The following is a 15057-nucleotide window of genomic DNA, read 5'->3' as shown; positions in this document are numbered from 1 at the left end:
TTTTTTTATATTTGCAATTTATTTAACAATCTTATTTGCAACACTCATAAAATTTTGTATCGATTAAACTTATATTCTTAGTTTACTTACGTGTGCAATATTTAGATTATATTAGTAAAAACACATTTTTTACTTTCAAAGAATAAAGAAAAGGTGTAACTGGTAGCATAATAAAAAAAAAAAAAAATGAAGACTAGCCTATAATGTTAAATATTTACAGTTAATAGAAGCTGAAATAGGTAATTATGTTTTTGTTTCTATTATTGACTATGCTTTTCTTTTCTTGTAAATAACTGTTGAAAATGCAAAAAATGCCGTTTATTTTCCCACATTTGCTATGTAATATTATTTGTAAGTGATGAATCTTCCAAGTGTGTTTATTCTAAAGGGAATTCTGCTCTGCTCTTCCTTTGGAATGCGTCGGAACCGGAAGTGGTGGTGACGTCACGGTCGCTCTCGTATTCCCAGTGCAGGACAACAACTGACTGACTGACTGAGGAGACTGAAAACTTTGACAAACTCTTCCAAAAAGCCGCTTTAAAGTTTATTAAAGTTTCCCTCCGTGATGCGCGGGCGTGTTTAAAGCGGGCTGGCCGTGTGGCAGATGTGGACTGGCTGTTAGTGGTGGATGGAGTCGGGGTTCGGTGTCCAGCGGAGGGCCGGCGGCGGCTCGCCCGCTGTGGGAGCGTCGCAGCGCCGCAGGAAGATGCCGCCCAGAGCCGCTGATTATAAACTGCAGGTGATCATCATCGGCTCCCGTGGTGTGGGAAAGACCAGCCTGATGGAAAGATTCACGGATGACACCTTCTGCGAGGCGTGCAAGTCTACTGTGGGTAAGACAAACTGACAGAGATGTCAGTCTGGATGGTCAACAACAAGGACTGTCAGTTTATTTGTGTACTAGTAATATACTAGTAATATACGTTAATATAACAATCAATACATACCACATTATTGTGCTCACAAAACAAATAAATTGCAGTTCAACTGTCCAAGTTATGGATAGTTAACTATAGATGGATAATGAGTTTACTATAGTATAAATAGTGAACTATTAATGATTAGTAAACTGGATTGCTAACTATGGGTAATTAATACACTTAATATTATTGGTTTAGTATAGCTAGTTAATTAAATAAACTATGGACAGTATGAAATAATATATGTAACTGAATAATTTGTAAACTGCAGATATAGTGTACTTAGGAAACCATAGACAGTTATTAAAGATTAGATAGCTATCTTTACATACTAGTTTAGTTTAGATTGATAACTATAGCTAGTTTGGATAGCCTTGGTAGTTAACATTGATTCATTTATAAACTATAGATTGTTAGCAATTGGCACTTAGATGGATAAAGTTTATTGTGGAGGCATGTATCTATCATATATATATATATATATATATATATATATACACACACACACACACACATAAATACATATATATGTGTGTGTATAATATATGCTCTACAGTTGCTGATGCTTACCAAGGCTACATTTATTTGATGATAATACAGTAAAAACAGTAATATTGAGAAATACTATTACGATTTTAAATAACTGGCAGTGTATTTATATAATATGTAAATATATCAAATTTGTAGTTGGTTATTATCAGTTATTACATACTATTACAACATAACTAGTGAACTGTGCATAGTGTTTTGTCATGGATATTTTAATTTAGATAACTTAAAAAGTCAAAAAAAAAAAAAAAAAAGCCAAATGAATTTACTTTCTAAAGTACTGACCACTGTAACATGAGAACTCAACAACACTTCAGAGGTCAGAGGGGTCAGTCTGGTCAGGGAGTTTTGGTCCTGAAAGTGTCAACAGAATCATTAGAAAATCACTTCTGGGCCTGTGACCATGTAAATCAGAGAACATTTAATTTAATAATAATAATAATCATAACACATATGGATGAAAACAACTCAGATGATTTAAAAGAGTTTTATGTTAACATGAATGTGAACATAAACTGTTTTCATCCCTCATTCACGTGCCCAGCTCTTCTGTAACGTCATTACACGAGACATCTGCCAAGCGCTGAATCAATCTGCATCAGTCATGTGAACAGCAACACGTTTAGAGAACACAAGATTAAAATATTAAAAACGCTTTGGTACAAAATCAGTGATTTTTAGCCAATACATGAACTACATGAAAACTGTTATGGCAAGGTTTTCAGTCACTCATAACAGACCTTCACATCAGATTAGTTTCATGCTGCTACCTATCCCAATATCCCAGAATAGCCAGACACACGTTCACACAGCTGCCGCAACATGCCTGACCGCGGTTTTCTGCTCTGTCACGCTTGTGAAATCCAGAGAACATGAGCTGTGCTTTCACTGTGGCTGTTTGTTGTCATAAACACAGGGACACAATTAGGCCCAAAACATACTTGACCCAAATATATACATTAAATATTAATGATTTCAATCATGTGTTTGATAACTGTGAGGAACTTTAAAGCTGACTGATCTTACATCTTATTTCTTCTCATTTTGTCTGTGGTTTTGAAGGTGTGGATTTTAAAATCAAAACGGTGGAGCTGAGAGGAAAGAAGATCAGGTTACAGATCTGGTGAGTGGAGAGGAAGTGCTGTGTCCTTATCATTGACTCAGCCCACCATGTCACTTCCTGTGTCTCAGAAGCACATGAGATCAAGTCGTTCTGCACCAGGTCATAAATTCCAGATCAGAGTCTTTGAGACTCAGTCAAACATCTTTCATGTGCAGCTATTGAGATTTAATCACCAGTCATTAACTAACACTGTGGCACTGAGGAAACTCACAGAGAGATTCGAAATTATGTCACAAAGCATATCCAGTGTTATTAAAGCATTACAGTAAACTCATAACTTTTATTATTGTGACATTAAATCTGTGATTACACGCTCGCTGCATCCCAGAATTCAACAATGAATGTAAATATGTGCATTTTAAGTGTGATATCACTAATATCATCTCACTAACTGAAATGTATGTCCATGTACATCCCTTCTCACCTACTCTTCATCAATCCCACCGTCCCCTGGTTGTTAATTATATTTTATTCCATTTTGATTCTTTCCTATTCAGTTATTTTGTCCAGTTCTCTTGTGGTTTGGTTCTATTGTATGTTATTCTGTTCCTTCTATTTGATTCTCGTCTTCTCTGCTCTGTTCTGATCTGTTCTGTTCTATTCTCTTTTATTTGGTTTGGCTCTGTTATATTATATTCTACTTGTTTCTGTTATGTTTTATTAGGTATTCAAGCGTGTAGCGCTGAAACCCTATTATAATTGTTAAAATTTCCAAGGATCAGCATTCTCTCCTAAAAGTGATCGGGCCGACCAAACCGTAAGTCATAGAGACTTGAAACTTTGAGGGCTGGTAGTACTCACACCATCTACAACGTCAGCAAGGCTCGGCCTGATCGGCCTGATGGGGACGCTATAGCAGTCAAAAGTACGAAACGGCTCATAACTCTTAAACCGTTTGTCGGATTCGCTCCTCGTAATTTTCAGGTATTTCGGATTTTTTGATAAACCTACTTTTGAGAACTAGTCCAGCAAGATTCTCTGGAGTCTGATTGTCAATAGTTATATAAAAAAAAAAGTTGAAATCCCGATTCACGGTCCCTAAGGGCCGCCAAAATGCTCGAAGTGGGTGGAGCCACTTTTACTAAAATGGCTATAACTCGTGAACAGAATAAGATATTTTCACCAAACTCGGCACACCTGTGTAAGAGCTCCTTCTGTGGTTGCGTGAAAAAGGATGTGGCGACTGGCTACTTGGTGGCGCTATAACAGGAAAAAAACATGAAAATGGCTATAACTATATCACCGTTGAAAATTGGCTTGCAGTGTCTTCGTCTGAGGTGCCATGATTGTCTATGAGGACATTGACGCATCTCAAAAAACATGTCCGCCATCAGCTACTGAAGTTTGAGCAGTAAGGTTAACAAAGGCTAATCGGAATGAAACTCGCTGGGCCTATTTGACTCACGGCTCTAGAGGCCTGTGAGAAATTCGAAAGAAAACGGCCACTGGGGGGGCGCCGTCGTGTTTTTCACGTGCGTAAAGGATCGTGTATCGCGTGATTTTCGCACACCACATGGTAGAACTCCTCATTCTGAGCAACTTTGACTCTAGGACCGCCATTGAATCATTCGCTAAATATTGGAGATTATTTCAAAAACTAACTTTGGCAAACTAGTCCTAGGTTTTTGGCTCAACCTTGATAACTGTTAAAAAGCTTTATAAACCATAAATTTCCTATGGTAAATTGCCTGTATTTGCTGTAAATGGTCTTTTACATCTATGATCGTGCTTACATGCTTGCTAAATAAAACATATCTTTTTACGCATGTGCTTAAAGGCCTTAAAACGCTTGAACCCCAATATTTGCTGCTCGCAGCTATATTTTATTTTGGGTCTGTTGTATTCTATTCTGTTTGGTTCTATTCTGTACAATTCTATTCAGATAGAGTTTTCTTCATTCAGTTCTATGTTGGGATGTTAATTTTCAGGAATGTTTGATTGCCATTGTTGATTGTGATTTAAAATTAATACAGAAAATCACATGTGGAGGACTCCAAATAAAAAATATAAACTCTGAGTATATGCATTTTCCCTTTTAATATATTTTGGCTGTTTAGCATAAATTTAATTTGTTTAAATTACCATTCATTTATGACTAATAATGTGGAGCCTATAGAAAATACAGATACAAGACTTTCTTGTTGTGAATGTTGAGTCCACTTAATTTTTATAGACAAGCCAAATCACAAAATAGTTTAAAAACAATGTATTAGAATAGTCAATTAAATTAACAACAACAATAAATCAATCATAGATTAATCATGAACATCACTAGTTCTGTTCTATGTAGTTTTATATGTTTCTTAGAAGTTCTATTCTACTCTCTTCTGTTCTGTATTAGTGTAAACTAATCTTTGTTATTCCATAACTTGTTTGTTCCAGTGCAGTCTGGGTCAGTCATCATCTACTAACTAATCACAAACTAATACTAACCCATCCCCTCCCCACCCACTTTATGATTATTTTATTTCCTTTTGACCCTGAAACACGCCGGCTTCTCTCACAACACACTTCTGCAGATGTCTGTGCTTTTGAACGTCACGTCTGTAACACATGTCCACTCACATCCAGCTACCCAGCATCCACGGCTCCTTCACTGTCCGTCTTAACTGCTCATTGACATGTGACGCCTCACCGGTCCTCTTTGCGACATCATATCCTGTTTTGGAAAAATGCACCAGACTAGGGTGGATAAGGTACAGTAAAAACGAGGAGATAAACATCTGTCACGTGCAGTAATGTGTTTTTTCTTTTTCCTTTGAATCACGATGTGAAAAATCTCATGAAAGACTGCTGAGATATATGAATGCTTTTTGAAATAATTAAAGTAAAAGCACTTGGTAAAGCAAATTATATGATCACATGTACATAATGCACCTTCCTTTTTTACTGTGAGTGATTCATTGGGTGCATGTTGTCTTCATAAAAATGAAAATAAATTGACGTTCTTTTTCAGCTGACGCCATAAATCCCTCTTACCATTTCAACTTCTCCCCTCCAACCGCCTGTGATTATAGAGACACTTTTCACTGTCAAATCAGTGCTCTTTCTCTTATAGTCTAGCATATGTTTTATTCCCCACTCTGAATGTCATGTGAGTCTAATAACGTTGAATAATTTCAGGGACACAGCAGGTCAGGAGAGGTTTAACAGCATCACTTCAGCGTATTACCGCGGCGCAAAAGGCATCGTGCTGGTCTACGACATCACCAAGCAGGAAACCTTTGACGACCTGCCTAAATGGATGAAGATGATAGACAAGGTGCTCAAACATCAAAAATACTGATTCATTTTCTGTTGTGCAGTAAATATCTGCTTCCAGTGAACTTGTTTTGGTTCTGTGCAGTATGCGTCAGAGGATGCTGAGCTCCTATTGGTTGGGAACAAACTGGACTGCGAGTCTGATCGCGCCATCTCACGACAACAAGCGGAGAGGGTGAGACCGGTGTTGTTTTAGTATTTACATACCATTATAGTTTTTATTAATATTTTGAACTAGCTTGTATTTTTATATTTTCAGTTTTCATTTTAATTTTAGTGCAAGTTTTAAAAATGTCATTTTTATTAGTTTTATTAGTTAATTTCTAATTAGCATGAATTTGTTTTTATTTCAGTTTTAGTTTTAGTAATTTTAGTACAGTTCAATTTAAACTTAGGCAAGGCAACATTTCTAATTTTCATTTCCATTTTTTTTTTTTTTTTAAAGTGGTTATATGATGCCATTTTAAAAGTTCATTATTTTGATTATTGGGTATAACAGAATAGGTTAACATGCTTTAATGTTAAAAAAAACATTATTTTTCACATACTGTACATTATTGCAGCTCCTCTTTTCCCAGTCTGTCTGAAACGTGCTGATTTCTATAAAGCCCCTTTTTCTGAAAAGCCTAGAGTGATCTGATTGGCCAGCTGACCCAGTGCGTTATGATTGGCCAAACACCTGAAGCGTGTGTTGGAAATGTAATACTCTTTTGCCATAATTGCGAGGTTCAGCTTTCAAGGCTCTAAAGGGTTAGTTCACCCAAAAATGAAAATAATGTCATTTATTACTCACCCTCATATCGTTCCACACCCGTAAGACCTTCGTTAATCTTCGGAACACAAATTAAGATATTTTTGTTGAAATCCGATGGCTCAGTGAGGCCTGCATAGCCAGCAATGACATTTCCTTTCTCAAGGAATATTAATGTACTAAAAACATATTTAAATCAGTTCATGTGAGTACAGTGGTTCAATATTAATATTATAAAGCAACGAGAATATTTTTGGTGCACCAAAAAAAACAAAATAACGACTTATATAGTAATGGCCGATTTTAAAACATTGCTTCCTGAAGCTTCGGAGCGTTATGAATCAGCGTGTCGAATCAGCGGTTCGGAGTGCCAAAGTCACGTGATTTCAGCAGTTTGGCGGTTTGACACGTGATCCGAATCATTATTCGACACGCTGATTCATTATGCTCCGAAGCTTCCTGAAGCAGTGTTTTGAAATCAGACATCACTAAATTTGTGTTCTGAAGATGAATGAAGGTCTTACGGGTGTGGAACGGCATGAGGGTGAGTAATTAATGACAGAATTTTCATTTTTTGGTGACCTAACCCTTTAAGCAATTGTAAACACACCGTTAGTAATGTCATTGATTTTACCTTATCAGTTCGAGCCGGAGTCAGATTCTAAAAATGTGGATGATCAAACCGATCAATTGAAACAAACTTTGCTAGCATGACTTGAGTAGAACATTTCACAGTGTTAAGTAGTCTTTGTATAAAGCTGGCGCTGTGCTCTCCCAGGTCCTCCATAAAATGTGCTGTGCACAAGCAATCTTTTAGGTTGTACTGCTCAGAAACAGCTTTATAAATAAATCTTTACCTCTGATTAATAATTTCATTCATTTTCGGAAGGCCAAACAAAACCTGGAGTTTTCAAACACAGTGTCTCCACGACATGAAGCCTCGCCTTCTTTCTTTCCATATGCCTTTGAGCAGGCATTATGCTAATTTCACATTGTGATGTGGATGTTTGAGGGAGTGATTTCTAGACTTCGATCGAGGCATTTTAGGCAGGTATGGATCAATGTCCTCTGGTAGATAGAATAAATGCATTTGTGGGAGACAGAGCTTTGTAACTTACACATGCACAGACAGCTACATTGCACACTAAAGGAAAACATGAAAAGCATCATATGACCCCTTTAAGCTTTTCATCTAATATTTATATTTTCTTTTCTTTCTGCTTTATTTCCATTACCAAAAAAACAAGAGATTTTTAATAGTTTTAGTTAAAGGGGACATATCATGAAAATCTGACTTTTTCCGTATTTGAGTGCTATAATCGGGTCCCTGGTGCATTTACCAACCCAGATAACATGAAAAAAGACAACCCTGTAACTTTGATTTGGCAAGCTTTTCTCTGCAAGCATGTGGAAAGAAACGATTGCTCGATTGCTAAAAAAGTTGGAACTTCTTCCTGAGTCTCTCCATCAGTGTCCGAACAATGTAAGGCTGAACACCGTTACTGACAATCCTCATTTTGGCTGTGTGAGATTCTCCAGCTTTGTTGTTGTTGAGCAACCGAACCGCGAGCTGTTAAAGCTCCGCCCTCTTCTGGAAATGGGGCCGGGATCAGCAGCTTATTTGCATTTGAAGGGACACACACAAAAACTGCGTGTTTTTACTCACACCCAAATAGGGGCAAATTTGACAAGCTATAATAAATGATCTGTGGGGTATTTTGAGCTGAAACTTCACAGACACATTCTGGAGACACCAGAGACTTATATTATATCTTGTGAAAAAGGGCATAATAGGTCCCCTTTAACAATAACAACACTGGGTGAGAGCAGTGGTGCAGAAAATTGTTCTCTGAGACACAAAGAGCTCCTATTTTTAGTCTGATACCTGTTAATTATTTGCTGTTATTGCTTTAGTATAGCCTGAATTTAGTATTTTAAATTCAGCTGTATGATGTGGTCTCAGGTTTACCTTGACATTTAGTTTAGTGGAGGAAGATGCTGAATTGCAAGTGTCTTTCAGTCTGTCCAAATCCCTGGACACAGGGACATTATTATCCTGAGTGCTCCACAAAGAGATTCTCTGAATGCTCTAAATAGTGCCTCCGCCAACCTTCCCAAACCCTCTGAACCTAAAACTAACTCTGTTAGTGTGCGAGAACACACTTTAGTTCACCCAAGCATTATTTACTCAATCCAGTGTCAATTATTTGCTCAGTCCAAAGTTCATACATCTTCTGAAGTCATACAATAGCTAGGTGTGTTACCATTCTAGAAGAGAACGAGGCTCAGTCAACTGATTGTGTTTGAAAAGTAACAAATATTTAATTATTTGAATATCTAACCCATTCAGGAGAACCTGAAATAAAGTTTGTTTTCTCTTCTCTGAATGGCAGTTTGCTTCACGGATATCAGGGATGCGTTTCTGTGAGGCCAGTGCCAAGGATAACTTTAACGTGGATGAGATATTCCTTAAACTAGTTGATGACATTTTGAGTAAGGTAAGTGGGGCTGTTTTGTTAACTGTTTTGATTAATTCTTCACCCACCATAACATTCACTTTAAAACATTTGCCTTCGGTTTCACAGACTAGGCTTAAGCTAGTCCCAGACTAAAATGCATGTTTAACTGAAAGCAACTTAAACTGACATATCTTAAAATATGTCAGTGCCGTTGTTTTGTCTCAAGATGCACACCAGTAATATTTTTTTCTACGACACGTTTATAAAAGCCTCATAAATGCCCTAATTGAACTAAGGACTAATCCTGGCTTAATTTAAGCCCTGTCTGTGTAAGTAAGTCTGTGAAACCGGGCCTTCATGAAATAAAGTGATTTTGCCTAAGAATGTGGCGTTCATTGGCTATCATGGGTGTTTCTGGCCCAAATAGTATCATCAAGAGCTAAACAGAGTTTTTAGGATGACTATAGACTCACAGAGCCAGAATTTGACTATTGGCATAAAGTCAGACCTACTTTCCAGTTTATTATTGCCAAGAACCACCCACTTAGACAGGAAGGAACTGTCTGACCTGCATGTTATCAACTGCAGTATGTTTTGTACATGACATTTAGGAAACCAAAGCAGGTGAGATATCCCATTTACATGCTGAACAAATGGTGCATTCAAGTCATGTTGAAAAGATTGCATTTATGAGTTGAACGCACATGAAAGCCACCACAAAGTCGTAACAGTCTTTACGAGTTGGGGGCATTTCAGTGAGAAACATGCACAAAATATAATGGCATTGTAATATACCAATATAATATGTAACGATAAAGTTTACAGTGGCTTCATAAATAATTAAAAACATTAAAAAGCAAAACACCTGATGCACATTCTTTGTTCTTCATTTTCTAGAAGTATAGGGTTAAAAAAAACCTTGCTGTATTTTTGTGTAGTTAATTAAAAGAACTTACACCTCCATCTTCCTATGAAGAAAGTGACTTGAACGCACCATAAAACCTTGAATATCTTCAGATTATCAAAGATTTGATGCCGTTAACTTTTTCAAATGCAGGAATTATTAATATAATTAATTATTATTTCTTCCTCATTCCCCATTAGGGCTGCACAATTTGGGGAAAAATTCTAATTGTGATTTTGCAATTGCAATTTTAATGAAATCTTTGCTTATTTGCATCATTTTGTGATTAAATATCAATATGACTATGAAATAATAATAATTATATTAATAATAGTAACTAACTATTATTATTATGAAATAAAAATATTTAACAACATATTGTAATTGTAATATTCACCGTAAAAAAAAAAAAAATAGTATTTAAGAAAAATAACATCATTATTTTATTTTACAGGAAAAATTGCACACTGTACAGATTCTGTAAACATTGTATAGTTTTGTACATTTTTCATAAAAATCTCTGTTCTATTTTATTTACATCATATCATGTTTCTTCATAGTTTATTATATTCTGTTTTTACTATATTGGTGTATGTCCTTAATTTGTTATTGGTTCTGTTTGTTGTTGCATTGTGGGACGGGGAACTAAGAAAAAAACATTTCACTATATTATATGGCACATGTATGTGACAAATAAAGAACTGTAAAATTGCAATATGGCTATCTTTATTTCTTTGTTTTCAAATGTTGAGCTTTTATTTTGGCTGAAAAACACAGGAAGCCCTTAAAGCTTCTATTTTGTTGACAATAAGTGCTTCTCATTACAAGAAGTGCATGTTGCGTTCACGAATGCCTGTTTTAAGCGCCCCAAACTCAGAGCACAGGCATTTCGGTTTTATGTGATTGATCGTGCAGCCCTGTTTCCCATCTCTTTTGATCAAAAGCCATTTTTGTGTGTAAGAGTCTATAACATCTTATAATCTTACAAAATGTTGTCTTTCCACAGATGCCACTTGAAGTCCCCAGTAAAGAGCTGTCCAACAGTGTCCTGTCTCTTCAGCCCGAACCTGAAATCCCACCAGAGCTGCCTCCACCTCGCATGCGCTGCTGTTGAGACTCGGTTCATGCTTTATTTAGAAACCCAACAACTCCTTCCCTCTTATAATCCAACACATGCTGTTACAGACTCCCACCACCAAGGGCCCATGTCGTGATGCCCTCACACCAATGAGCTTGAGACTTCAGCCCAATATGGTTGATGAGATGATGGCCAGAGAAGATGAAAGACAAAACACTCAATATTGCATTTAATGTTCCCTCGCTGTAGATTACGCACAAATGATAGACTGTGCAATTAATTATAGTCCATATTTTGGTACCTCTAGATGCCAATAAAGAACATCCCTATCATCACACACAAACATAGATGCATTTATTTTTGACGGCCCATACATACACTACCTCATTTCTGGGAAGCACACGATTACGTTGATCTGACACGTGCCTTTCCTATCGGATACCGCTGCACACGCGCCACAAACACGCATGATACGAGAACAAACATATGTCGTAACCCATCAACACCTATTTATATGTATTTTACATAATCACTCTTAGCAGAAACAAGAAACTACCATTTATATCAGACAATTGAGACTCTACCTTGTCTTTCACTTCTCTTCACGTTTCAAGTACACATTCGACATTTCTCATGGAAAACGTTCCTGGTCTCAAATTGAGAAGCTCTTTTCCAAATTGATTTGGCATTAAAAGCAGATCTACATTTAATGCCAAGTGGAATTTATTTCTGTCAGCTGTGTGTTTGCGAGGTGGTTTGTTCGGGCACATTATTAATCGCCAGCGTGGTTGGGGTTGAAGTTTATAATGTCTTTATGCCTTACGTTCATTGTTACTGTTTTTGAGGTGGGCGTCTGTTGAGTTATCCGTTGTGTTTTGCACTACAATCCATTCGTAGCTAGTTTACAAACAGCTAAAATGCAGAACGTTAGTGAAGGACCTGTGTACAGAAGATTAACCTCATCATTCAGAGTTTTGTTGTTTAGCAGTTTCAGTGTCATTTAACTTGAGTAGAATAAAGGAAGGTCATTAATTGGGTGTCACACAGACTGAGTTCATTGTTTTATTTGCTGGATCTGGATCGCAGAACTGAAATGCTCTCACCGAAAGGGCTATTTCTCCGTGGAGAGCAGGGACATTTAAGAGGATCGTTTTGATGCTCGGACAGCGTCACTAACTGAAGTACACTCGTTCTCTTCAGTTAACATCACTATGCCTCTGCGTTCTTGGAAAACACTGATTCTACTGGATTTTCGTTGAATTGAGTTATTTGCCTGTGTTAGATGAAGGACTATAGTAATGATGTTGTGTAATATAAAACTTTATAACAGGTATTAGATTGGAAATGCTGTTTCAACTGAAGTTGAACTCACTAGCTGGCACCTATGGAAGCTTGTTTCCGCCACTGAATAAAAAAGGTAACTGCGACTTTTTATCTCACAATTCTGACTTTTTTTTCTCAGAATTGCGAGATTTAAACTTGCAGTTGCGAGAAGTCAGAAGAAAAAACGTCACTCTTTTTTTCCCTCACAATTGGACATTATATCATGCAACTGCAAGTTTATATCTCACAATTCTGGTTTATATCACGCAATTCTGACATTATATATCATGCAATTCTGACTTTATAACTCGCAATTGCAAGCGTTCGCAATAGCGAGGAAAAAAGACAGAATTGTGAGATAAAAAGCCGCAATTACCTTTTTTATTTTTTATTTCATGGCAACAAGCTTCCATAGGTACCAGATATGCAGTAGCAACTGGCTTTTTGTCTGAGTTTTTGGGAATATGATGCATTTTTAAGTAGCAATTGTCCTTGAATATAGAGGACTGACAGTGTTACTGTGCGTCTGGAACAAAAAAAAAAAAAAAAAAAACTTTTTTGTTTTATTTGGTGAATTTCATGAAAATATGTGTGGGTCATATCTGACCCCAAAATCAAAAGAAAAAACATTTTTTGCTTAAAAATATATTGCAAAAGTGTTTATTTGACATTGTTTTAATGACAGTTAAGTACCCCTCTCCCCTTCTAATTACCATAGTGTGGGAAAAAAAAAAACGTTTTCATCTTTAAATAATGGTAGTACAACATATATTACCAAATATTGTTTTGTTTTTTTTGTTTTTTTTTACAAATAAATATAATGCGTAATTTTCTTTCTCATTACAGTGATATAGGTGGAAATGTGTTTAATTTTCTTGAAAATAATGTCATTATCTTTATAAAAAAAAATTATTTTTCTGTTTGGGGTGAAATATGACCTGTAAATGTTCTGGACAGGTTTAGTGATATCCTCTGTACGTCAACTAATAGAAAGGTGATGTACGTGTGTAGTGGAAGTGAGTTTACGTTGTTTCTCGTCAGAAACCAGTGTACTAAACAACCCAAACCTTGAGTCTGTTTTCTGTTTTTGACGGACTAATGTCCGCTGCTGAGGTGAAAAATAGCTTTTTTGCTGTAGCTTTTCTTCTGTATTATTTGAATATTTTTCAAATTTAACTTCTTTTAACTGTGTGTCCTTTGAAAGTTTATAACCAACCTAAACCTGTCGGTTTTGTGTTAACAGTGTTAGGCAGATTGTACTACTAACCTCAAAATGTTAATGTTTGCAGGCTTGTGCCATATTGTAACCTTATGAGATACTCTAATGATCATTTCACCAAGTGCTTTTTACTTTCTTTCTCTGCAGGATTGGCAAATGTATAATTTATTTTGGATTGTAGCTGAATTCCTTCTGAATCTGGAGTCAGATTTACTATACTTTTATCATTATTTCTCCATTTTATTTACTTGTTTCAAGGCGCTCTCTCAAACCTTTTATTTTTCTTGTTTGTATTTATATTTTATTTTGTTTCTGTGTTTGAAGCTTAGTTTGTCTTCCTCAGAGGAACTGACTTCATGTTCTGCAGAAAGACTGTCAATGACATCAGTTGTCTTGAAAAAGTTAAACCCAACACGTTCTTCAAACTTCTCAATTAGTAGCAATACGTGTTGCCTTTATGAACCTTCATTTTGTACAGAATAACTTTAGTCTCTCAGCCAATCGCAGTATTTACTACATTACAAAAACAAAAAAATGAAACAGATCCTCATTACATTGCAAAATAGAAGAGTACTTTGTACGATTAATACATTGATATTAGTTATTTGAAACAGTTTGGCATGTTAAGCAGTTTTGTGGTATTTATAACTTGTGGCATTCTTAAACTAATGAAGTGCAAATAAAGATATATATTTATTACATAGATGTGCGTTAGTATTCTGATACTTTTCCTCCTGTTTACGTAAGCATAAACTTGTGCAAAATTTTCTGCTATCCATTCTTAGAAAGCAAAATGTATTGTGTTTAGTGTTTGGGATCTCACTTTTATGTTCTGACATGTACTGCCTTCATTTCACAGTATGATGGCGCTATTGGATAAACAAGCTAAATGAATAACTACTGCAATCTAGCTTATGTCTTTTTTTAAAGAAAAGTTTTGGTAAATGCAAGTTTTACTCACTGGGAATTTTACAAATACAAGTTTAAATTAATGATAATTTCATTATAATTATTAATAATTATAATCTTATATAATCTCTCCATTTCATCAACTTGTTTCAGAGTATCTCAAATAAATATTAACACTTGCTAAACTCTGAAGATTAAATGAATATTTCTTAACTTTCTGAATGTTATTAATTCATATAATTATTAATATTGAACATTAAACTGGTTTCTTAGCATTTTCTTTACACAAATCACAAATTCAGCCCTCTTTTGATTGACAGGATATATCGGCCCTGTTTTTAAACTAAACCGATAATTTGCTTTTATCGGCCGATACCGATTTTTGGCCAATATATCGGTGCATCTCTAATATATAATATATATATATATATATATATATATATATATATATATTGTGTGTGTGTGTGTGTGTGTGTGTGAGTTTGTCTTCATACAAGTGTAATTCAACTCAAATGGCAACAGCATCTTGGTATTAGATCAGAATCTAATAACAAATTATTC

General features: G+C 35.8%; 1 protein-coding gene across 1 annotated transcript; it reads left to right on the top strand.

The window, feature by feature from the left end:
- Nucleotides 1-296: 296 nt before the first annotated feature.
- On the top strand, nucleotides 297-14290 carry rab12 (RAB12, member RAS oncogene family). The gene is made up of 6 exons (XM_051914049.1): nucleotides 297-833; nucleotides 2532-2592; nucleotides 5716-5854; nucleotides 5939-6028; nucleotides 8998-9102; nucleotides 10974-14290. Exons 1-6 carry the CDS (start codon nucleotides 629-631, stop codon nucleotides 11079-11081), a joined length of 708 nt encoding a protein of 235 aa, XP_051770009.1. The 5' UTR covers nucleotides 297-628; the 3' UTR covers nucleotides 11082-14290.
- Nucleotides 14291-15057: the final 767 nt, after the last annotated feature.

The sequence above is a fragment of the Ctenopharyngodon idella genome, chromosome 2 (assembly GCF_019924925.1).
Source record: "Ctenopharyngodon idella isolate HZGC_01 chromosome 2, HZGC01, whole genome shotgun sequence".
Taxonomy (NCBI): domain Eukaryota; kingdom Metazoa; phylum Chordata; class Actinopteri; order Cypriniformes; family Xenocyprididae; genus Ctenopharyngodon; species Ctenopharyngodon idella.
This window is presented reverse-complemented; position numbering and strand designations above follow the sequence as displayed.